This window comes from Lytechinus variegatus, chromosome 3 (assembly GCF_018143015.1).
Source record: "Lytechinus variegatus isolate NC3 chromosome 3, Lvar_3.0, whole genome shotgun sequence".
NCBI lineage: Eukaryota > Metazoa > Echinodermata > Echinoidea > Temnopleuroida > Toxopneustidae > Lytechinus > Lytechinus variegatus.
In genome coordinates this window covers 52,362,114-52,389,166 of record NC_054742.1, presented here as the reverse complement: position 1 = coordinate 52,389,166, position 27,053 = coordinate 52,362,114, and the positions used below count along the sequence as shown (strand labels likewise).

General features: G+C 35.5%; 1 protein-coding gene across 1 annotated transcript; it reads left to right on the top strand.

The window, feature by feature from the left end:
* The first annotated feature begins 1,365 nt into the window (after positions 1-1,365).
* Positions 1,366-27,053, top strand: LOC121411323 (DALR anticodon-binding domain-containing protein 3-like). Its single transcript, XM_041603989.1, has 10 exons — positions 1,366-1,598; positions 6,645-6,958; positions 8,203-8,570; positions 9,247-9,320; positions 18,208-18,481; positions 18,899-18,981; positions 22,619-22,748; positions 23,333-23,505; positions 24,941-25,009; positions 26,169-27,053. Exons 1-10 carry the CDS (start codon positions 1,395-1,397, stop codon positions 26,286-26,288), a joined length of 1,809 nt encoding a protein of 602 aa, XP_041459923.1. The 5' UTR covers positions 1,366-1,394; the 3' UTR covers positions 26,289-27,053.

The following is a 27,053-nucleotide window of genomic DNA, read 5'->3' as shown; positions in this document are numbered from 1 at the left end:
GAGGCATCGACTGACCATCTGTCTTGTGTGAGAGAGTGCAACCGGAACATAGGCTTTATCTGGAATAATTGCGATAGGGTTATAACCCGAGGCATGTATGGCCTTATTCCCATGTAGTCTGTAGACTGATGAGTGAAAAGAAGTTTAAATTATATAGGCCCTTATTCGACTTATGTACAATGCAAATGTGTGGTTGTTAGTCTGCTACGCATACGCAAAAGGGGGGGAGGGGCACGCCTCTAAATTGTCAAGTGTTGGGGACACTACATAATTTTGGAAATCTTTCATTTCTTGAATGTGCATCCAGGACTTCGATAAGGCCCCGGGGTTAGGCCATCACTTCGAGCAATATATTTTTTGCCTTGGAGTGTAATGGGAGTGTAATTTGATGTGAAATGACATTTCTTCTGCTTATTACTAATTTTGCTTCATTCGCAAACCCTCACAACGCTGGTTTTATTATAGAGAGGCTTAGGATATTTTGCAAATAAAATAAATTCAGCAAGTGAGAGACGCTCACTAGGATTGAACTATAGAAATTTGTAATAATGGCACTGGTGCGTTTTCAGCCCGGGGGGCCACTTCCATTCACGAGTGGATACCATGCGCGACCATGGGGTCTCGAAAAGCACCCTAAACACGTAATTTTCATATTCTGAAAATGCACCCCTTAACAAGTATTGGCGTGTGAAACCCTACCCTTAACAAGTCTTGGAAACAAAACGATACTCTTGGCAAATATTCCCTGAAACGAACCCCTAAACAAGTACAGGAATGTTTTATTGTTACGGGTCCTTCGGTCGTCGGCTTTACCTTATTTGGTTTAGTACGACCCCACCTTCTACACCTCGCGCAAATCGGACTCTAAACACGTAGTGTTGGGGCAGAAAGGACATCCTTTATAAAACATTTAATTTTGTTTTATCATCCCCGCAAAGTCGACCCTAAACACGTAATTTTCCTAGCGAAATAGATACCCTTTTTTCACTATTTTTGTGTTTTTGACACCCTTATCACGTTACGTACGTAACGTGCCCTATCGTGAAAAAGACATCCTTTTTACGTGTTTTTTTGGTCGCGCATGGTATCCACTTGTCAATGTAAGTGGCCCCACCGGGGTTTTCAGTTGGTGGTTAATTTTGAATGTAACTACTCACTAGCATACCCATTTAATTGATAAGCACTTCATACAACAGTGTCACTTGATAACCCACTGTATGTATAGCCCCTCAAAATTGGACCATTGCACGTGGCAGTATTTTTGTTATGATTAGTATCTACATCTTTAGAGATCATTTAAGCAATCGATAAATTTATCAAATATCTACATGTAGCGATATCTTAAATCTCTGTTATTTAATTTGTAAATCAATTTTGGCGTGTCATATATAAATATGGCGAGCTCCGACAGTCTGCAAGCGACAATGCTCCGAAAATTTTTACAAGAAATAACGGCCATAATTGCTACGAAATGTGACAAAAAAGTTTCCGTTTGTAGAAAGCAGGGATCTGCATTGGTTCGTCAGAGTACAAGACCAATATACGGAGATATCTGCATTCCTGGAGCAGTTGTAAAAATCCACCTTCCAACTATACAGGTAATAGTGCATCTGCATGTGCATGTGGGACTGATCTAATTCTAAACATTGTTAATGGCCGCCACTCATTCAATGAACAAGGTTATGATATAACCTTGTTCTCACTTATATCTCCATGTGTGGCAAAATAAGGGTGGCAATGTTTGGCTTATTTTCTCTTTTTCGTTGGGGCAAATGCTTGATTTTTTACACTGACAGTTTCCATTACACTTATTATTAATACAACTTGGCTCTTATTTAAATTTGATTCTTTAAATCATTTTTTTCTTAAATAAAAATAGAGATCAAAAAATGAAAATTTTCTTGCCATATTACTTTCCACCAATAGAGGGCGCACGCAAATATATGCCCAAAATTCAAGTTTTTGAGCGCGCTGGTGAATGAAAAAATTATTCCCAAGTTACTAATGAAAAATAAATTGCAACTGTATGGAAATTAGTAATTTTGGTCACAAAAGTGATATTTTAATGATTTTTTAAAGTGTGTGCTCTGCACATTGGCATACCATAGTCCTTCCTCTAGATTCCCCACAGGCAGGGTGGTAGCAGTGAACAAGTGTTAATGGCCATGATGGCCGATGGCCGCCCACGCCGAATTATGGATATCGATCACTCATTCTTTGAACAAGGTTATGATATAACCTAGACAGGAATAACTGTCGTTTCTGGGGATTTATTCAACAATTTCTGACATTTTACTGTAATCCCCATTCACCCATTATTATATTATAACCTTGTTCATTGAATGAGTGCATTCACCCACTCATTCAATGAACAAGGTTATGATATAACCTTGTTCTCAGTTATATGTCCATGTGTGGCAAAATAAGGATGGCAATGTTTGGCTTATTTTCTCTTTTTCTTTGGAACAAATGCTTGATTTTTTTAAACTGACAGCTTCCATTACACCTATTCGTCATACAACTTGGCTCTAAAGTAAATTTGATTCTTTAAATTATTTTTTTCTTAATTAAAAATAGAGATCAAAAAATGAAAATTTTCTTGCCATATTACTTTCCACCAATAGAGGGCGTACACAAAAATAGGCCCAAAATTCAAGTTTTTGAGCGCTCTGGTGAATACAATAATTATTCCCAAGTTACTAATGAAAAATAAATTGCAACTGTATGGAAATTAGTAATTTTGGTCACAAAAGTGATATTTTAATGATTTTTTAAAGTATGTGATCAATACAGCGTTGGCATGCCATAGTCCTACCTGTAGATTCTCCACAGGCAGGATGGTAGCAGTGAACAAGTGCATTCACCGACGTACTAAAGTGTCCGTGTGGGATCGCATTTGTTATAACACCAGCACTTTTGTCAATCCAGAGTCCAAACTTTGGGGCTATATTACACATCGAAGTTACACTCTAAGGATATATAAACTACAAATTAAGAATATAGAACTCTTCAACATAAAAATACTTTAAACGATATAGATGAAAATGCATGAAAATTATACTTTACCGATGTTTAGTTGGGAAAAGCACAGCAAAATCGATCAAAATGGCAGCCAAACTATGAAATATTTACAAACGAACGGAGAGGGCGTCAACAATTTACGAATGTGATATCGATATTGCATTCCACCAGCACACCTACAAGGCAATATACGAATACAATAATACGATACGATACACTACACGAAGACAAACGATACTAGTTATAATCGCGATATATCGAGACATCAATTAAGTTAATAACGATAATGACGTCATTCAAGATGGCAACTTGCAAGAAAAACCGTCAGGTCAGGAGAAAATGTCTTAGATGACAAATTTCTCAATCATCCAGTGGATTTTTTCAATAACTCTGGTCCAAGGTATGCAATTACTTAAGTTATTTATATTTCCCTGATAATGGAAACCATGAAACTGTAAATTTCGCTCAAAAAACAGTTTTAAATCGCGATCTATAAAACGCTAGTTCACTATACGTTGTCTGTAGCCACGGGCCCCCAAGCTCTTCAGTCTATGTATGGTGAGTGGAGCCAACGTAGTTCAGCGCACTCATTCAATGAACAAGGTTATGATATAACCTTGTTCTCAGTTATATCTCCATGTGTGGCAAAATAAGGGTGGCAATGTTTGGCTTATTTCCTCTTTTTCTTTGGGGCAAATGCTTGATTTTTTACACTGACAGTTTCCATTAGACCTTTTATTCATACAGCTTGGCTCTTATTTAAATTTGATTCTTTATATCATTTTTTTCTTCATCAAAAATAGAGATAAAAAAAATGAAAATTTTCTTGCCATATTACTTTCCACCAATAGAGGGCGTACACAAAAATATGCCAAAATTCAAATTTGTGGGCACTCTGGTGAATACAAAAATAAATTAAAACTGTATGGAAATTAGTAATTTTGGTCACAAAAGTGATATTTTAATGATTTTTTGTGTGCTCAATACAGCATTGGCATACCATAGTCCTACCTGTAGATTCTCCACAGGCCAGATGGTAGCAGTGAACAAGTGTTTTCTTGGGGACAAATGCTTGATTTTTTTACACTGACAGGTTCCATTACATTTACAGCTATTCATCAACTACTGAACTAGTGTCTTGTCTCTTAAGTAAATTTGATTCTTTAAATTATTTGTTCTTAATTTAAAAATAGAGATTGAAAATCTACAATTGTCTTGCCATATTATTACTTTCCACCAATAGAGGGCGTACACAAAAATATGCCCAAAATTCAAGTTTTCGAGCCTTCTGGAAGTTCTGGTGAATACTAAAATTACCCCCAAGTGATATTTTAATGAATTTTTAAATTGTGTGCTGTGTACAGCATTGGCATACCATAGTCCTACCTGTAGATTCCCCACAGGCAGGATGGTAATGAAACATTGGGTGTGGGCACTCATTCAATGAACAAGGTTATGATATAACCTTGTTCTCAGTTACATCTCCATGTGTGGCAAAATAAGGGTGGCAATTTTGGCTTATTTTCTCTTTTTATATGGGACAAATGCTTGATTTGTTTACACTGTTAGTTTCCAATACAGTGGTTCATCATATAACTTGGCTCTTATGTAAATTTGACTCTTTAAATTATTTTTTCTTAATTAAAAATAGAGATTTGAAAAATGAAAATTTTCTTTCCATAATTACTTTCCATCAATAGAGAGCATACACAAAAATATGCCCAAAATTCAAGTTTTTGAGCGCTCAGGTGAATACAAAAATTATTCCCAAGTTACTAATGAAAAATAAATTGCAACTGTATGGAAATCCCGGGGGGCCACTTACATTGACGAGTGGATACCATGCGCGACCAAAAAAACACGTAAAAAGGATGTCCTTTTCACGATAGGGCACGTTACGTACGTAACGTGATAAGGGTGTCAAAAACACAAAAATAACGAAAAAAGGGTATCTATTTCGCTAGGAAAATTACGTGTTAAGGGTCGAATTTGCGGCGATGATAAAACAAAATTAAAATGTTTTATAAAGGATGTCCTTTTTGCCCCAACACTTCGTGTTTAGAGTCCTATTTGGGCGAGGTGTAGAAGGTGGGGTCGTACTGAACCAAATAAGGTAAAGCCGACGACTGAAGGACCCGTAACAATAAAACATTCCTGTACTTGTTTAGGGGTTCGGAATAATTTGCCAAGAGTATCGTTTTGTTTCCAATACTTGTTAAGGGTAGGGTAGGGTTTCACACGCCAATACTTGTTAAGGGGTGCATTTTCAGAATATGGAAATTACGTGTTTAGGGTGCTTTTTGAGACCCCATGGTCGCGCATGGTATCCACACGTGAATGGAAGTGGCCCCCCCCCCCCCCCCCTCCGGGATGGAAATTAGTAATTTTGGTCTAAAAGTGATATTTAATGATTTTTTAAAGTGTGTGCTATGTACAACATTGGCAACCATAGTCCTACCTGTAGATTCCACACAGGCAGGATAGTTGCAGTGAACAAGTGGGTGTGGGGTGATATGTGACACATGCCATTACTGATGCGATGACGAGCATAGTCATCGCACCCCTTTTATTCATCCCCTAGGCTAGAGTAGTAATGTACCCAAATATTGGACGCTTAAGCATAATTGGAACAAAATAATGAAATTAACTGTTATGTATTTATTTTGTTGTGAAAATATTGAATATTTATATTTATAATGATAATGTCATATTAATGTCATAAACATGATGGAATCATTGAAAAAAAATCTTTGTTGTTCCCCAAATATAGGACATGCAAAGTTGTGTCCTGCAATAAATTTACAGCGATGCTCTAGACCATATGTAAGGTCTTTATTTAGCTTTTATTGACTTTGCTGATAAACAGCCGGAAAGAGTTCCTTTGGACACCCCCCCATGGTAGAAAAGGTTAGGGTAACTTAGGGTTAGGGGAGCCAAATATGGTAATTTAATTAGGGGTACTTTTGAAAAGTGACAGTCACTCACAGTAGGCCTACACACACACACACCATCACACGAAAAGAAGACTAAATGGGGAAGATAAGATTAGTTAACAATATAACAGGTAGTTTTAATGCTAGATGTTGTTTATCAGAGACTTCACAGTAGTGGGGAAACCCCTTAAATTTGGGTTAAAAAAAAATTGCTCCTGAGAAATAGTACCCCTGCAAAGTGGAAAAAAGAACTCTGGAAGCAAAAAAAACTATTTTTAAAAAATAGTTTTGAATGCCCTGAAGTTTCTTGAGTTGAGTATCTGGTACTCCATACAATATATACTGGCAATAGTCTAAGTGGCACATGAGAAATGCATGTACTAACCGTTCAGAGTTATCTCTATCAATATACCATCAAATTTTCCCAATCTCATGCAGTGCATATGATGCAGATAGACATTTGGAATTGATGTTGTTATCATGATTCCCATCATATGTTTTTACATGGTTGTTGTGTCACAGTGCATTGTGGGTCAGGATTCTCGTTTGGCAGTAGCTGCTATTATTTGAATACTGTGAAAAAGAACCCAATTTTGATTGATGTTTTGATCAATTTTACACCACTTTTATAATTTAACAATGTAATATAATTTTTCTTTTTCTTTATGTTTTGCATGGTGATTTGTCTAGCATGTAGATGAGGTGATCAAGGCAATCATAGCTGCTGGGGAGAGCTTAGACTTTCCAGTCCTTGCTTGTTCACCAGCGGAGAATGACTTCATCAGTATTAAACTCCAGAGGGCACCTGTCTACAGCTGCATCATTAAACGCATTATGATAGAAAGGAATGAATACGGTCATCATCATGCTGGAAGAGATCGTACTGTGCTTCTTAGCATTCCAGAGCCACCAATGAAAAAGGAGAAGAATGATGGGTTCGGCCTGTCGTCACTGAGACAACATCTTTTAGCTCAACATGTGTCTGCTCTTCTTAAAGCTCATGGGTAAAAAGTTCATACTTGCTTTACAAATCCTTGCTCAGAGATAAGTTGAGACTCGAGAATGTAAGTTTATTCTCGTATTGTTAGTTTCCAGAGGACTGTGAGATAAATCAGCAATGAAATTCAGATGACTGTAAGATCACTTTATTATACTAACAAGCTGATATTTTTTTTCAAAAGTTACTAAAAGTAAATGTCATTTGCATTTTTGTTTGACAATATTTCCATTTATACTCATCCCCGTTTAAAACGATAATCATTAAAAAAAGTATTGATGGATATGGCAGAAAAATAATCATTAAATGAGTAAGGACAGAATCCAACAAAATGACCATATTGTATGAATGAAATAATGTATTAAATGTTTTAGTAGGAAATAATTACTGAATGAGAAATAAACAATATTAACAAGGCATTCTTTTAGGTAGACAGGCCTTTTTCAAAGCCCCCCCCCCCAAAAAAAAAATGTCTAGTGTGCTCTGGTTTCCATCTAGTTTTCCTATTTCACAGAGTTTGATTCTTGTGAAGTGTGTCAGCTCTTATCGGAATTAACATTGAAAAGTATAATAAGTAGCTAAATGTTGATTACATACCTGTACCGTATTTTTCAGCAAATCAAAGCTTCTAAACTCTTCATATAAATCTCCTACAATCTGCAGTAAATGGTGCATCAGATTTCAAATGAGAATGAGAATGTCAAGTATAGCTTATGAGTTGTGGGCATTGTAAAATCTAGGGGAGACAAAAAGAAAACGAAAAAGATGTTTTAAGTGTTTTAAAATGCTTTTTAGCCTTCAGCGATGTTCGAGGGGGTATGTTTATATTTCAGTCTTCTTGCATTTTAGTTTGATATTCAGGGATGGGGGTTTATTATTTCTGAAGGTAGGCTGTCCAAGAACATTGGAGCTAAGCAAGCAAATTATTTATTTTGGTGCTTACTGTTTTTTTAATTTGGGTGGGCAACACAGCATCAGTTGGGACTGACCCATTTTCAAAGAAAAATAATGAGCAATCATTGGGTAACTTAATATGGATGCCTTACAAATTTGAGAAAATCTTACGTTTTCAGGGATATGCATGTTTTTCAATTAAGAATACATGTATAATGTATTAGAATCATCGCTTGGCAAGCTTTATTTAGTGAAAAATAGTGAATTCACATTTTACTCTTAGTTGAATGTGTGGTTTTGATGTGTTTTTTTGGTAGATGTATGAAGTACATTTGAATTCATTCATTTATTCCACAGCTATAATGTTCTTAGAGATCACAATATAAACAGAGAGGTGTCATCTTCTATAATTGGTAAAATTCTTGGGGATCCCCTTTCAGAAGATTCTTTTGACTCCTGCTCAAAGACCAAGGAAAGCTATCTCCCACCAGGGCTACTTGAAGAACTTTCCAACTCCAAGTATGTATCATCTGTAGCCTGTCAGACTGAAAAGGAAATAGATCGTCGGTCACATGATCATCATAGGTCACCTGATCAGAGCCATTCACATTCATCAGAGGAAGTGTTACCTAAACAATGTACTCTTGATCTGGCTGCTTTCTTAGAAGATCAGAGATTAAGAATAGGAAAAGGAGGTTACAGCAAGAACATGACTCAAGTACCTTGTAAGAATCAATGTTTACTCGATTATGATCTTAGATAATTGAGAATTTTATACTTCTGTAAATCTGTTGATTTTCTTATTAATGGATCAAAGCAGGGATGCTACAGGGGCCATTTGTGTGACCACCGCCTTCTTTTGTGATTTTTCAAATAGCAAGAAAAAGAAAAAGAGGGAGAAAAGGGGAGAAAGAAGAATAGAGTATATAAATTTGAGTTTTACTTCATTACTTATGTCATATAATCAAGGAAAAATAACATTATTCCATGGCATCATGTCATAGCTCTAGATGAAGGCAAAAATCATCCCCCTCCTTCCTGAATCATTGTCTGCATTATTAATTTGCTGCCGTTGGTAAGCTAATTAATATCAGTATACAATTCTGCTTCAAGGAACATCACCTATGTTTGAAACATATATTATCTACCATCAGAATGTGATGTTATTTTGTTAGTATAGCTTTTATTAGAAATGCTCTACTCTCCTGCTTCCTACCCGGTAGGAAGAAATTCCTTAAATGCTTGAGCGTTTGATCAAGGTAGCCGTGCTAAAGCCGGGGAAATAATACTAGCAGGGCCCGTTTGGAGAACAGTTTTCGGAACTGAAGTGGCTACCCTGGGTACCCGATCGCAAGATACTTCTGCACTAAATAGATATCATTCCTTTTCTTTATTTTCCAGTAACAGACAAACAGAGGGAAGCAAGTCCAGTCTTCAAGCAATGTATGAGATTAAAGATTGCGGCAAAAAATATGGTAATTATGATTTCATGAATCATTTATTTAACATTGTGTGCTTAAAGATTAATGCCAGTTGTAACAAAATGACTTTTTACAGAATCCAATATAATGACGACCCAAGTGTCTGTTTGTATGATTAAAAAATATGTGCCAAAGGATTCTTAAAGAAATTGTGTAATTGCTGAGAAATAAGCAAAATAAGCACGGATTCGGGCACTTCCGTTGGGTCTTGATTCCAGCAATATTAATATACATTGTCCCACGTGTGCCTATCTGTGTTGGCGATCTTAAGTGTGATTGTTTTTTAGCTTAGATTTTATGATTTCACAAAGTTCAGTATATGTAACTGTACCAGATCTAGATCCATGATGATGTAGTAATACTTAACCTTGGTTTTACAGACTTTCTCATGAAATCAGTTTTACTGCAAGTACTTTCATTTAGCTTTAAATATGTCTAACCAACCCTCTTCCCGCCGACGGTCTCACACTGAGGCAGGGTGCTTTCTGATGTGGTCTGCTAGCTCTCCAGTCTACCGTCGTCGAGGAGGGGGTCGGCCAGTGTGAACAAAGACCACAACATTAAATGAAGAAAAAGACAATGAAGTTTAGATAGATTATTCTTGGTTCTTTAATTTTAAATATTAATTTGAAATTGCCAGGGGAATACAAATAACTCTGATTGTTTCTCTTTAACAATAATCAATTAACATTAAAAGTGAAAGGGCGTTAAATAGTTTTTAGCAAGAAGAAACCTGTAGTTTCGGAAGATGGGCAAGGCCTTGTAGCAGTTCAGTCTATAAAAATGTTCAGTCCTCCCAGGCAGCTGTACGTTTTCCGCAGTCGTGTCCCAGCTCTCTGCCGCACTCGCTGTCGTTCCTCCTAATTGTTAGCACACAATGCTCTCCGAGTTCCCAAATATTATCCGCAACCTCATCCTATTTCTAGAAGTTGTTGTCTGTCGTCGAGAACGAAGTAGAAGAAGAGATGAAAATGTATTTAGCAGGTGAGGTACGATGGGATTAGCTTTTGAAGAAAGATAAGTTCTGAAGACGATTTATTCTGAAGACATAATAGTTCTGAAGACAAATAGGTTCTGAAGACAATTAGGTTCTGAAGACAATTCTGACAATTATGGTTGAAAATGACTTCCGATGATAAATGCTAGATTCTTGCTGGAGGAGAATGAGGTAGAATTCTGGTCTCTTATTTCTCTGTCCTGTTACTCCTGCCTGTTGTTTCTCCTCCTGTTTTCTCCTGTTTCTCCCTCTTCCCGAAGATGCAACAGGTTTTAAACAGCTGGAAAACTGTCCGAGTGCAAATTGGCCAGCCCTTTTCTCCTAATTTACATGAGTACAGTCCAATGGAAGCACAGGATTTCGCCTGTACCACACCCTTTTCTGCACCGCACTAACTACCCTGGGCTAAGATGACCCTCTCAACTTAACGTATCGTTCACATCGAAATATTTACTAATTATTTTAAAACAATAGTAGCTCACATCACTTTACTATTTTAAAGTCTAACATTAACTTATATTATGTATATTCTGATGGGAATGGGGTTTGTTTCGGTAACCAGAGCATCAGGTGTCTAAAGATGGAGTATATTCAACCCAGTAATTAATTTCTTTATAGTAATTCAATTCTTTTTGTTCTTTCTCGTCTGCCTTCTTTTGGTCAGGTGACAGAACCTGGTTCACCTTGCCGTAAACTTTCCTTTTCTTTAAATTCTTTTATATTATTGCTAGGACCCTAGGAACACTTTTTAGAGTACCCTAGGAACACCCTTTTCAATCCACTACACCATCCCCCCTGGCACAGAAATGATGTCCGCATCATTCCCATCTATTAACATATAGCTATTTCTACATATACATGCTAAATGGACTTAATTACATCCAAGAATAGTAATAAACAAACAAAACTATATACTGGTGTGTATCTGACACAACTAAATACAGAATAATACTAGAAACGATATGAGAAATAAATGAGATTCATAATGATATAAATGTATAGCATTATCAGCACATTACCAATGGAAATCTAAAACAATTTCCAGTTAACTTCAACAGTTACTTGGTTACTGCCTTAACCACTTAGTAGGGCTTACCACAAAAATTTGCCTACGCTTTAAACACTCAGTAGGGCTTACCACAAAAATTTGCCTACGCTTCTCAATACTGCTTTTGGGGAACTTTAACCTCCAACAATTTTCTTGGCAGAAAAGAGAAATATATATATACGTCAGCGACTGACAATAGACTAACCTATCAAGTGGGCGGGAGCTCCTTTGTTATCTCCTTCTAGAGAGATCCTCCTCATCAGAGGCGTCTCCATACTCCACCTGAGAATTAGGACTATCTTCTTGGTCATTTTCAATTATGACCTCACAAATACAACATATAATAGCTATACATACAACAAAAAGAAAACAAATTCTGGCTAACTCAGTAACTCAGATAGAGCCTTACAAGGATCCAAAAATGGCAGTGATAATTTTGATACAAAATTACAAGTTAACCTTAATACATAAGATAAAAATGGATAGATCCTAGCAACACCCACGGCACCAATGTCGGGGCCGGCAGCAAAACAACTTTATCCTTTGTCGTACATAATTATGGTTAGGGCTTAAACAGAAAAAGAGGATTTGGGCATGTAATCGGGGGAAACAAGTGAGCAGTGGGATGCGTAGGGTAATTTTCTTGGAACGCCGCAAAAATACATTTAAGAACACACCGATGGTATTCTTTAGTTGAATGTGGTGTCAGCAACAACATGCAGACGGGGAGCCCTAACAGGGTGCTATACGATGCTATGAAATCAAAATACCCGATTCGTACACAGTAATCCAAACTATCAATAAATTCATCAATACTTCGGCCAGGAAGAACATAATATCTGGACACCATAGCCCTAAAAACTCGTTGGGGGACAAGGAGATATCCACATAAGTAAATGAGGTCTTCTAACCTCACGTGAGTCTGCCACCTACCCACGGGCAGTCCCAAAACATGTCTGTAAAATAATCTAAAAGTCGGCCGGGGATTTAGTTCAGTCTCAGTTTGGTTTATTTCATTTCAACTCAAATCAATTTTAACAGCAAAAGAAATCATTACAAAGATATAATATTCTCAGGGGGTATAAACATAAATTCTTCAGTACGTTCAGGTACTCTATTTCGAAAATCCAGGACAGATTCGAAATAGTCGGAATAACGAGCCAAACTGGGGACATCCACCCAAGAAACTGGTATGGCCATTATGCCCGGATAGGGGACTATGTCTTCCATTAACACAAAATGCAAAATGAATAATCTATGCTTATAAATGGCTATCACAAAATAATCAGCATCAAACCATTAATGATAACAACACAATAGCTAGTGGACGAACATCCAATCAGCAACAAATAAAATCAACCTAAACCACAAAACAAAATATTAACATAGGAAACGCTATAGGGAAACGTGCGTCACCAATATTAAGTCATATGTACAATAAATAGTACTCGACTATCAACCTATAACTATATGAATTTATCAATTCACATAAAACAATAACTCTTATTGTGCTGTCAGAATAACGATATCAACTATATCACAATACTTGAAGATTTCTATATCTCGTACACTAAAAACAAAACACATGTAGCGTCAGTAATGACTGCTATTTAATTCATTTAACAGACCGTTTGTGTATCAGAAAGAACTCCATAACTTTCGGTCTATACATACGATATATATACGATTTAGTCTCTTCTTTAGACTGGTAATTATGCTTTACATCATACACATTGATTGAATCAAACATAAATGTCACGTCTAAATTCATAACCAAACTAACTCTTCTTGTTAAAAAAAAATTAGAAAGCAAAATAGTCTTCTATATTCTTTCTCGTGCTGATAACGCGAAGGTCATGAGTTCCGTCTAACCAACCCCTCTTCCCGCCGACGGTCTCACACTGAGGCAGGGTTCTTTTCTGATGTGGTCTGCTAGCTCTCCAGTCTACCGTCGTCGAGGAGGGGGTCGGCCAGTGTGAACAAAGACCACAACATTAAATGAAGAAAAAGACAATGAAGTTTAGATAGATTATTCTTGGTTCTTTAATTTTAAATATTAATTTGAAATTGCCAGGGGAATACAAATAACTCTGATTGTTTCTCTTTAACAATAATCAATTAACATTAAAAGTGAAAGGGCGTTAAATAGTTTTTAGCAAGAAGAAACCTGTAGTTTCGGAAGATGGGCAAGGCCTTGTAGCAGTTCAGTCTATAAAAATGTTCAGTCCTCCCAGGCAGCTGTACGTTTTCCGCAGTCGTGTCCCAGCTCTCTGCCGCACTCGCTGTCGTTCCTCCTAATTGTTAGCACACAATGCTCTCCGAGTTCCCAAATATTATCCGCAACCTCATCCTATTTCTAGAAGTTGTTGTCTGTCGTCGAGAACGAAGTAGAAGAAGAGATGAAAATGTATTTAGCAGGTGAGGTACGATGGGATTAGCTTTTGAAGAAAGATAAGTTCTGAAGACGATTTATTCTGAAGACATAATAGTTCTGAAGACAAATAGGTTCTGAAGACAATTAGGTTCTGAAGACAATTCTGACAATTATGGTTGAAAATGACTTCCGATGATAAATGCTAGATTCTTGCTGGAGGAGAATGAGGTAGAATTCTGGTCTCTTATTTCTCTGTCCTGTTACTCCTGCCTGTTGTTTCTCCTCCTGTTTTCTCCTGTTTCTACCTCTTCCCGAAGATGCAACGGGTTTTAAACAGCTGGAAAACTGTCCGAGTGCAAATTGGCCAGCCCTTTTCTCCTAATTTACATGAGTACAGTCCAATGGAAGCACAGGATTTCGCCTGTACCACACCCTTTTCTGCACCGCACTAACTACCCTGGGCTAAGATGACCCTCTCAACTTAACGTATCGTTCACATCGAAATATTTACTAATTATTTTAAAACAATAGTAGCTCACATCACTTTACTATTTTAAAGTCTAACATTAACTTATATTATGTATATTCTGATGGGAATGGGGTTTGTTTCGGTAACCAGAGCATCAGGTGTCTAAAGATGGAGTATATTCAACCCAGTAATTAATTTCTTTATAGTAATTCAATTCTTTTTGTTCTTTCTCGTCTGCCTTCTTTTGGTCAGGTGACAGAACCTGGTTCACCTTGCCGTAAACTTTCCTTTTCTTTAAATTCTTTTATATTATTGCTAGGACCCTAGGAACACTTTTTAGAGTACCCTAGGAACACCTTTTTCAATCCACTACATATGGATAATCATAATGAGCCGGTCAATACTTAAATCATGTTGATTCAGTTGAGATAGAAGTTCATCTCAATCAGGATGAAAAAAGAATAAAATGCCTGTATACCACATTTGTGTGCGTACATGATATTTTTGAGTTTGCACAAACAATCTTTGTATATGTGCAATTTGAATATTTACCCTGCTATTCTGTATAATATATGATTTGAATTTATTCATACTGTTAATGGTGCAGTTTAATACACATCCTTAAAGAAGTTGATTGACCAAATAAGCAAACATGACTTTACTCTCTTTTTTTGTTAGAAATCATGGATGCAAAGATATTATTCGCTATATTTAAATGCCACCAGTGTAAAGACTTAACATATGACCACTCATAATTCATGATAGAATAAAAAAAATTGCTAATGTTTATAACTCGATTGAAAATTCATTAATGTTGATTCCTATTTCTAAACAAAAATTGTGAAAGGTTTTTGCCCCCATTAAAGCAACTAACTACATTTGTAAAAAGGAACAACTAGATTTACTTAGCTAATAAAGTTATAAAGCAAGTTACAATCATCATTATCCTGTCATTTTGTACAGTTAAATTTTATTAATTGGTATTTTATTATTGATAGATTTTTCTTTTTATGATCTGTATCAACGTGAATAACTGAATTAAAGAGCACTGTTTATATCATGGCTTGTGTTGTTCACTGCTGATCAAAGTATGTTTCTAGAAATAGATTGATGAGCCAGGAAATCAAATGATATAAATTTTGATATCTCTATTTGCTGTGTCATAAAGCTGTGTGTAATAGGCATGCCATTACAAATACCTTGATCATGAAGTACTAAGTGAGAATCTAGAATTTTGCTGATATTTATCAAAATAGAAATGTGATTTCATTTGTAAACTATTTGATATCAGTAGATGAAATATGGATTGGTCTGCATTAACATTTTTAACATAAAGAAGTTTTTAAAAATCTACATATTTTAACTGAAGGAAAAATCATATTGCAAAATATTCTGCATAAAAGTTACTATTGTAATAGTTTTGTCATTATGTAAATGCTTCTACAGAATCCTTGATTCTGATTGGCTGTTGAGTATTGTTGCCAAGTTGCAGTTACCATGTGATGGACAAGTAAGCAATTTAATTACTTAAATGCAGTCGGCTGTGGACTGCTTTTTCGAACTTACAATGTTGGCATGGTTCTTTATCTCATTAAAAAATAGTAACGATTGCAAAATAGCTTTACCTATTCAATGCAAACCAACCTGCGCTAAGAGTTTGTTCTTATCAATTTATGGTATGTGTTTTGGCCAGATTGTTGAGCAGTTAAATATTGTTTGATAGCTCATGAAATCCAGTGAAATTGCAGGTTACAGATAAAGCCAATATAAAAGAGTAATAAAAATTGAAAAAAATGTAAGGGAACTTACAAAAAATTCAAACCATAGAAAAGCTAAGAATTCACTGGAATAGTAACACATATAGAGTCAAAATATGAGGAAAAACTAATCAATTTGAGTTTCTGTATATTTGCATGTTAAAAAGAATGGCAAGAAAGTCTTATGTACCGAAAAAATGTTGAACTTAGCATGTATTCTTGAGGTTTCCCATGCAATGCACATTGTAGATTACACAGTCCCTTTCCAGGGCATCAATCTTTGTTTTCCCTTGAACCAGCAAATTCCTTGTTTTATTTCTACATTTAATGGTTAAAATGGCTAAAAATGATGCAGTTGTTAAACTTGTCCTTAACCCTAAGAGAGCGATTGTTTTCATATATTTTTAGCTCATCCGGCCCAAAGGGCAAGGTGAGCTTATGCCGTGGCGTCCTTCGTCTGTCGTCCGTCCACAATTTCAAAATGCTACTACTTCGCCATTTCAAGTCCGATTTTGAAAATTCATTAAATATGCTAATCTATGCGCATTTTTCAAAATTCACAAAAAATGCTACTTCTTCTTTATTTGTTGACCCATTTTGATTTTTTGCTTCCATCTGGTAGAGCCTCATGAGATTCACCAATCTTGTACACAGAATTTTGAAATTTTGACCAGAACAATTTTTATGCTAATTTATGCGAAATTAATTTTTACATATTTTTAGAAATTCACATAAAATGCTTATTCTTCTTTATTTGTTGACCGATTTTGATTTTTTTTCTTCCATCTGGTAGAGCTTCATGAGGTTCACCAATCTTGTACACAGAATATTGAAATTTTGACTAGAACAATTTTATGCTAATTTATGCGAAATTAATTTATTCATATTTTTAAAAATTCACATAAAATGCTTTTTCTTCTTTAATTGTTTAGCAATTTTTACTTTTTTTCTTCTTCCATCTTGTAGAACTTTATGAGGTTCACCAAACTTCTACACAGATTTTTGAAATTTTCAATATAAAATTACTGCTAATTTATGCAAAATTTATTCAGAAATCACAGAAAATGCCTCTTCTTCTTCGTTATTTGTTGACAGATTTTGATATTTTTTCTTCCATCCGGTAGCACTTCATGAGGCCCACCAAACTTCTACACAGAATTTTAAAATTTTCAGTAGAAAATTATTTATGCTGATTTATGCACAATTTATTCATAAATCACAGAAAATTCCTTCTTCTTTATTTGTAGACAGATTTTGATGTTTTTTTTCTTCATCTGTTAGAGCTGCATGAGGTTCACCAAACTTGTTCACAAAATTTTGAAATTTTGTCTGGAAAATTCAAATTTATTCATAAATCACAACAAATGTTTTTTCTTCTTCATTTGTTGATCAATTTCAATTTTGTTTGCTTTATATGATAGCTCGAGGTGGTGATACAAAATTTAAACATAGAATTCTGAAACTCATTGAATCTGCTATTTATATATTTTCATAACTCACAAAAATTGCTTATTTGTTGATTGATTTTGGTTATTTTTGGTTCCATCTGAGAGCTACATTAGGTTCACCAAGGTTCTACATGCAGAGTTAAGAAACTTTGACTAGATAATAATTAATACTTAATTCATATGAAATTTATTCATAGATCACATAAAATGCTTCTATGTCATTTCTTCATCAATTTCAATTCTATATCCTCAATTTATGTCACCAATATAATCACTAGTGTCAACTGGGCTGAAATTGAAATTGTGTTAAATTGTGTTGCGAGATGCCGGATGAGCTCCACATCATTGATGTGCTAGTTTTTAAAAACACTAACAGGATTTGGAGAGGGAATGTTGATTCAGTCTCCAAGATATTATCTGTTGAGTGTTGATTGCATGATGAAGAGGAAAATTGGTACAGATGCCATCAACAATGTAATCTACAAAATGTATAGTTAATGTTATTCCAAAATTATAATTTATTAAAAATGAATGCTTATTTTTGCATGGAATTAAATATTAAGCTGTAAATCTTTGCATTAGCACCAAAACTGCTAATTTTGGTCTAGATACTCTTATGATTTTTGCTAAATTTTCTTATGTATTTTTTTGCATTTGTATTGAAAAAGAACAGTGATTGTGGGAATGAATCTTGAGCCCAAACAAATTTTGTTGCACATTTGAAGGCTTCAAAACCTGTATAATTGATTTATCATTGATTAGTTAATATAATTTTTGGATCTATTTAGTGCTCAGGTGATGATCTGTGCATCCTTCACATCGCCCCATCTGGCCAAGAGTTTCTGCAACAACAAGTGGACTTGACCATGAGGGCATTGTCTCAAGATGGCTGCTACACTGACCAATCTCATCTATGCTGTGCACCTGTTCAGGTGATTGGAGATGGCCAAACCTCTGCTAGCAACAGGCAGGGGAAGGAGATGGGTGTGGAAGAGTTCTATGACATCAGATATTCACAGATGAAAGAGGCATCGGTGATGAAGTATGGTGATCAAGTACAAGGTGAATGCAATCAAGCCAGGAATAGACCATACTGAATAGTAGTATAAGATGTAGTACATGTAGTTACATAATTGCATTATTATTATTAGTAGTAGTAGTAGTAGGGTTATTGATTGATATTACTTGTAGTAGGTGTTGTTGCTTAAGTGGAAATAATTGTAGGAGAAGTAGTCTTGGTAGTAAATTGGAGAAGTGTCAAATAACTTGGAAGGTCTGGTAATTCTCTAGTTGTAGTATTAGTAGTAGCAGTAGAAGTAAAGCTTGAAGTAGTTGATGTTGCTGAAGTGGAAGTAGTCGTAACTATTGGTAGTAACTAGGAGTAGTAATAGTAGTCATTGTAGTAGTTGTAGTATTTTTAGTAGTGTTATGGTGTGACCGAGAACATCTGACTTTAATTTTGCTCATTTATTTTATCAGGTGATTCTTGGAATGATATGATCCACAATTTGACTGCTGCTGGAATAAAGTTTGATATCTTAGGAACACACCACAGGCATCCTGTAAGTTAATTATTTTTTTGGTAATTTTGGTAGAACATTGATAACAAGTAATATGGAAAATTCAATTTTTCAGGCCAATCTAAGAGAATGATGAAAAATACAATGACAGTCATTATCAAAGGAGTAAAATAGGAGTGTTCATCATTGCAAAATTTGCCAATCAAATCTGTTTGCAGTGCTAAGCGTGTGATTGTCAAGCTTTACGTGCATACCCTACAGTGCATGTATGATGGAAACTTACATTTTTCAAAGTGTTTGAAGATTTACAATGATTTTTTTGTGTTTTGTATGTCTCTGAATATCATAGAATTAAAGAGAAATTCCAGTAGTTGCAGTAAACACTGATTTCATGAGAAAGTCTGAAAAACAAGGCTTAATTGTCAGTATATCATCGAAGATCTAGATCTGGTACAGTTACATGAACTGAACTTAGTGAAATCATGAAATCTATGCTGAAAAATGTTCACACCGAAGATCCGCAACACAGATAAGCGTACGTGGACAGTGTATAATTATTGCGTTGAACGTCGTGCCCGACGCCCTACCCGAATCCTGTGCTTATTTGCTGATTTCTCAGCAATTACACAATTTCTTCCAGAATCATTTGGCACATACGTTTTATTTATACAAACAGACACTTTGGTGGTCATTTCATTGGATTCTGTACGAACTCATTTTAATATTGTTACCAAAACTAGCGTTTACCTTTAAATGGTCACGCATGTTTAATATATACACAACAAAAAAAGTAAGTCCCCCCTAAATCAAATTGCTGTAACTTTTGAACGGAATTATTTTGAGATATGATATTTCGTAGGTAGTTTTTTACACTCATTAAGCAACTCCTGGGGAAAAATTAGATTGATCGGTTGAGTCATGCATGAATAATTAAAGATTGAATTAAAAATGACCATTTTTGAAAGTCACAAGAGTTGTTTTTCAGATTGTCCAAATACAAAGTTGGGCAAAAGTTGTTTTTAGGTGAATTTTAGGGTGTTAATGCTGTTTTACTATCCATAATTTAGCCACTCCACACACAATTTTGATATCGTATGTTCATGGTTGAGTGAGCACAATATTGCAGGGGCCGCAGAAGCAGGGGGGGGGGGGGGGCTGGGGGCTCCCCACTTTTTTCCCAAAGCATGTACAAAAATGTAAAATTGACCATACGATTGTGATTTTTGCATGGTCAGCCCCCCACTTTTGGCTCAGCCCCTCCCCCACAATTTGAAAACCGTTCCGCGGCCCCTGTATTGTGACATATCTTCATAGGGGTTTTTGGTAGTATCCTCTACAACTTGTTAGGTCTTATTAAAATTTGAAAATGTTGGTGGCTACCCCGATTATAGGCCCCTCCCCCTTTATTTAATTCTGGATCCACCCCTGATTTGTCCATAAATTAAACTGATCATTAGATTTTGTTAGGAAAAGAATAGATTTATGCTGTATAAAGAGTATTCATTCCTAAGTTTTCGAATGTGCTCGCTCAACCATGAAAATGTTAAAAGTTCGGAAAGTATGTGGTGATAAAAATGATGGATGATAAAAACAACAGTAATTAAAGTCACATTTGAAACCGAATTTGCCCCCAATATTCAACTAATTACCCTTTAAAATGAGTCTGTGACATTGAAAATAGCCATTTTCCCACTTTGATGTGTGCTCACTCATCCATGAATAAACAAATCGATTTCATTTTTGCACAGAATTCTGCCCATAGGTTGATAAACATTACTGCCAAATGACATTGCTAAAGACAGTCTTGAAAAAAAGTTCCATCATATTTAATAAGGGCTAACTTATTCTTAAACATATGCACCCATAATGTACACAAGTCTATGAGAGAGGAAGTCAAAATTTTAACAAATATGAAATAAGGGTTTGTTTCATGGACGGTTTTTGTTACTTCTGCCAACAGTTATTTCATGAAACTTCGCACATGACTTCAGAGTAACACTATCCAAAAGGCGCGCTCACCAAAATAACAATTCGATACGGCACAAAGTGGGGCCAAGGCCTTGAACTTTCTTCCCATTTGCATAATTTTCGAATATTGTGTGCTCACTGATGCATTAAACGTCGGGATTTTCATAAAAATCAAATCAAATGAACCATGCAAGGAGGTTTGTGACAGATATCCATAGTTACAAATTGCATTTTTTCCAATAACGTAAAGAAGAGCTAATCACATTCCACATGTTCATTCAAGCGTGAATGTTTGATTAAACGCCTTTGAATCATTGAAGCATGTTAATTGCTCATGAACATAACGAAAAAATTGATAAAAGATCGGTTTCAGTTACCAAAATGACACAATACTTGCCTATGATATTTGAAAATCGTATTTTTTGTTTTTAATAAATGTTCATTGAACCGTGAACCGATGAATATTGTTGAAGATACTCTTCCCAAAAATAATTGTCATCACATTCGATCATTTTTATTGATAAAAATGTGTTAAAACTCCAATTATAGAAAATTAGGACTTGTGTTTATTCAACCGTGAAATTTAGCCCCAAAAGTTGTATCTTCTTTTAGAAAGTACCTTTTACAAGCCTTCTGACTATTTTTCATGATGAGAATGTGGAATCAGTTCCTATAAAATGGAATCAAAGTCATGATATTTGGCTTGTGACTTTTGAAAAGTGACATTTTTGCCTTCCGACGTTGCTCACTGAAGCATGACGTAAAATACGTCCATAACATTTACTCAGAGGGTAGCTTATAAATTTACCTACACGCTCATGTAAAAATATATCAAAAACTCGCATTGGTTCGGAAATTATTGATGTTTGTTCAAGGGGGGACTTACTTTTTTTGTTGTGTATAGAACTTAGACAGTAGAACATGGAATTTTCCTTGTAGAGAACGGAAACTGGGGACTTAAAAGTTTGACAGCTATCTCACTAAGTTACGCCAAACTTCATTTTTTTCACAATGAAATGTTTTGTCAAATGATTTCAAAGTTAATGTGCATCTTCATTTTTTTTCAAATGTGCTTAATATCTTTTACCTCTTGGATACAGCTTATACCTTTATGTTTAACATTATTGCAATGTCAGTGTCGCATTGCAATTTGCTACATATTTTCTGGTTGGTTACATTGAACTCTACAGAATTTTGTTACAAACACTCTTCCGGGTGAAATTGCTATTGAATTTGACAATATACAAATATACCAGGCTTTGAGTAAGTATAGCGGGAATTATTCATCTGAGGTTGGACTGGCATTACTATTTGTCCTGAGGTACGAAGCCCCCGAGGGAAAATATTTAATTTTGCCAGTATAACCGAGGATGAATAATTCCCTCTATACTTTCGAAATAAAGGCCTGGTATATTTGTTTTATATCTTACTTTAATCAGTTAGTGCAATATATCTTGACATTCTAGTTCTTGTAATCGTAGTTCATCTTTTTAAAATCTAAATCAAGAAAACCCTTCTGCGCTCACTGACCTACTTTTCCTGAAGCCCCACGCTTAGTGCGCGGAATGCGTATTAGTGTGTTTTATTTTCAACATTCTCACAAAATAGTGAGAATATGTTTGGTCACATGATGCTATTTTAACCAATCAGCATACATGATTTGATATATGTAGGATATAAGTGAAATTATTCTGTGTTATTTCTCTCGAAGGTGAAGCTAGATGTTGGTGAGAGAAATGAAAGCAGCCCATGGCCAGATAACAGGAATGGTGTCTTTGTAGTGTACAACTATGCTAGACTCTCAACTCTCTTTGCAAGGTTCGAAGAAGAGGTCAATAAAGGTAAGAATTTTGATACCAACAGTATTATGGTTTGAGTGGTCTTACAGCATTTTTTCTTGTCTGTTTTCAATGAATACAATCAAGATCTGCCTAAGCTGACCCCTCCTAGAACAAGTGCCTTTAATAGTTGAAGCTAGTTTGTAGACATGTTTATAAAAGATATATTTCCTCCTATAAGCAGGGATACATCAAGCCAAAGTAGGAATTTCTACTTCCTCAACATATATTTTGCAATTGAATCAAATTCAGGTATTTCTGTTTTACAAAAGGGCCCATTTTTAATGATTTTCCTACTTTTTTCTATCAATTCATAATGCCATCTTTTTATAAGTCAAAATATCCCATAAGTTGTACAGATTTCTTTGGCCTCAATAGATGTAAATTGATGCATTTTTGAGATGAAGATAATGAGGTTTTTGTAATATATTTTGTCTAAAACTCATATATAAATTAGCAGGTTCAGATTTAGAAAAAAAATATTTATTTGCTCAGATGAAATATCACTATAAAACTTTTTAAGCTTTGGGGATGTATTATTTGTTTGTTAAACCATTACAGGGCTTCATGAATTTCTTTCTATTCAGGTACATATCCAGCATTACCACCTGTAGAAAGCATTGACTTCTCAACTCTGAAAGAAGAGGCAGAGTGGAAGCTACTCTTTTCTCATATACTAACACTGCCTGACGTTATATTAGACTCTATAGGAGAAAGTATTACCACTCAAGAGTTGTCCTGCAAGTTTGAAACGCACAAGGTTGGTATGAATATCCAGTGATGGTTGCAATCATGTATGGAATTCCAGTAGAATCCAAAAGAATTCTCATCATGTGATTGCATTCATGAATACAATGTTCTTTTGCTATGCTGGGTAGTCTTTAGAGAAGGTCCTGTGGCTTATTTGATGTTCATTTTACACACCAAGAGATTGAATGAAGCCCAATCTCAAAACCTAGGCAAAAGCCAGTTCTATCACAGATCCTTTAGTAACCTCCATTGTTATGTAGTCTTCTCTGAGTAGCTTTTCTACAGGGACATCTGTCAGGATGTCTTTTTGAATGCTATGCTTGATACTAGCCTTAGTATTCATTTTTTTCATTTGTGTTTTGATGAATAATATGTATTTTGGCCTCATCAACTTTCATACACGGATTGCAATTAAATTCTTGTTGAAATTGATAAAACAAATTGAAAAGTCTCAGAATTTTAAATGATTCATATTCATTCATGAATGACTAATCACTGTTTGCAATAAGGTGAAAAAATAAAGGCTATATTTTTTTTGGTTTCTTTTTATATGATTTAAAATTCATGATACATTATGATAGCCAGAATATGAATTTTTTTATTACCAGTTTAGTTCATCATCTCCGTTTATAGTGTTAATATGCAGTGAACAAAAAATTCCTGTGGACACTGGCCCGTATTCTGATAGCAGGTTTAACTTAAACCCAGGTTTAAAGTTGTGGTTTAAGTATGGAGAGCCAATTGTTACATAAATCACTAACAGTAGAGATATCATACTTCAGCTCATTTGGCTCTCAAATCATTCATGATTATTATTATTATTATTTGTTTGGGCGTCACCTGTGCCTGGGAGGCAAAAAGCGAACTGAATCACTATGACCCGCAGGTCTCTCCTCCCGATATAACTGATAGGGGGAATGCAGGTGGACCACTACACCGGGGTTTCCCCCTACTCTTATACGAATAGTGCAGTGGGTTCTTAACGTACAAAGGTAATGACTCTCCTCTACACGGGGCCTCCATTTAACGTCCTATTCGAGGGACAGAGTGTTTTCCATTGTAACATAGCCTGCATCTATGAAACATGGGAGAGACGTTTACACACAACGCACTGGCTTCAGTCATCCGCCCGGGGTCGACTCGAACCCACGATCTTTGGTTCGACGGGCAGACGCGTTACCGACTGAGCCAACACCGCTCTCTAACTGAGCCAACACCGCTCTCATGATTGTCTAGGAAGTATAAATAGATGATTGTCGTCACCATTAATGAATCAGGAAAGAGCAAAGTTAACCTAAGAAACATACAACTTAATAAAAAATTGATACTTTTGGCTTCCCATACTTAAACCACAACCTGCTATCAGAATACGGGCCCATATGTTTGCTCTGATAGTTAAAAATGATTACCATGAAATATACCTGTTGTTTTAATTCTGTACTCAGATTTGCCGCTATCTTGTGTCACTCAGTCAGGATTTGAGTACATATTACAGCAGATATAGAATCTTAGTGGTAAGTGATACTTCATATAGATCACTGTGACATTTACAATATTTAATGCATGTGCCTAAGGACTTTTCCATAGTTAAAATGAAATCCATGTCAAGAAAAAGACATGGGTTCATGGGCTTAATTTTTTGCTATTGAGCTTTGAAGTGCATCTAATTGGAAGTTCTTGAGAATTTGCTCATTCTAAAGACATTGGCATTTTTAGGCCCCACAAGATTACTGCATTGAGGTGAACCCTCTATTTTTAAGTAAAAAAACATGTAAATTACATCAAATTTTACACCAAAATTGCACCAAAGGCTTTGTATCTATGTGAGGAAAAATTCCAAACCACTCTCCATTTATTCGAAATCGAGGTCATATTTGTCATATTTTACAGCACCTCAGAATAAAGTATTCAAAAGTTGTTGAGGTATTTAAAAAACATGTTGATCTATGGATTATTTTTAGCTAATTAGCTTTAAAAAATAATACATTGGATCTGCAGTTAAGAGTACCGATCATGTTAAAAATCAGCTGATACCTGATTGTCACCTGGGTCCCGTAACACAAAGGTTAGTGATTGATCATACACTTGATTCTCATGATTGATTGTACATTGTAGTCAATGGAATCAATTGTAGAAAAATGTTCTATGATCATGGTTAAGTTTTGTGTTACGGGCCTTGGGTTATCCATTGTGACGTCAATGCGCATAGTGTAAAATATGCGCAGATCATAATGCGCACAAACGAAATTGCGGAACGTCCTTAAATAGGTAATTTGTGCGCCTTTTTTGTGTGCGCCATTTTTGCATCATTCTCCCTAGTGCAAAAAAGCATAACATTTTATATCAAATTGTGTATATTTCTTACTTTCCTGTCTTTCATGAACAATGTCTCCATTATTTCTTGTCAGTTTTTGATGAATTTTTGATGTGTTGTAACTGAGAATGTCCTTGTATTTTCGGAAATGTGCCTTCATTTTTTTATTAGGTGCCGGAACCATGCTTCTATTTCACTTGAGAAATTTGATTTGAGATTCTCATATGATAGCTTTAATATTACCATTACCATAATCATCAGCATCATCATGATAATTTATTACCATTCTTTGTATGTTTGTTGTTCATATTACATCCATGCTTCTCCTTTCTCTCTCTCCCTCACCCTACTTTGTACAGGAACCCAGGCCTCATCTCTTACCCACCATGTTTGCCAGGATCTACTTGTTGAAAGCAGTCCATCAGGTTTTAGGCAACGGTCTAGCCCTCTTGAAGATTACCCCTCTCACCACCATGTGAGCTGTCCAGAACCCACAGATACAGTACCATCCTAAAGACTGGTTAGATATTGCTTGTCAACCTAACATAGAAACTTATCTCATTGGTCATTGGTGTACCCTAGGGCAACTTATCCAAAGTCACATCATCTCCTCCTCCAGTGTATTATTAATACCCCCAAACTCACTGTCTGAACTCAACATTGGTATGAAGTTATTTTCACAATGAGATGTTTTGCACATATCAGTGATGATCTGAACTGGTATAAGGGCCCATTCTGATGGTCTTGTGCAAACTGCTTTTCATCATGCAGATTGGCATAGTCAACCCTTCTATGGAATACCTTTAGACATATTATTCCTCAACTACAGATAATAATTTCGCCATGAGACAAGAAGAATAAGAAAATGAAAGTTTGAAATGAACTCCTGTCATTTTTTATACTTTATCTTTCACATTAATACATGTATTGGTTTTGGAAGATGAAACTTAGCATTCCATCAGATTTTTTGTACTTATCATTTGTCCCTTTTGCCACCCCTGAAAATGGCGCCCTTATACCAGGGCTATAGCAGACAGGTTGAACAATATACCTGTCTTTTCATTCAACAAAGATTATATAGAACATTAAACAATAAAAAATTGGTGTAATTCACATCTCAAATCCTTTTAATCAGTGTTGAAAAGAAACCCAAAACATGTTCATCTGATTCTTGTCACCATTTATTTTTGTTAACAAAAACAAATAAACATATAAAACTGAGAGAAATATTTTCTTGTGTTCCT

Bases quoted from the DNA above. Each gene is read 5' to 3' on its own strand.
- LOC121411323 (XM_041603989.1), top strand. From the start codon at position 1,395: ATGGCGAGCTCCGACAGTCTGCAAGCGACAATGCTCCGAAAATTTTTA. The intron at 18,982-22,618 runs GTAAGTTAATTA...TTTCTCTCGAAG, and splicing joins GAACACACCACAGGCATCCT to GTGAAGCTAGATGTTGGTGA. The intron at 22,749-23,332 runs GTAAGAATTTTG...CTTTCTATTCAG, and splicing joins CGAAGAAGAGGTCAATAAAG to GTACATATCCAGCATTACCA.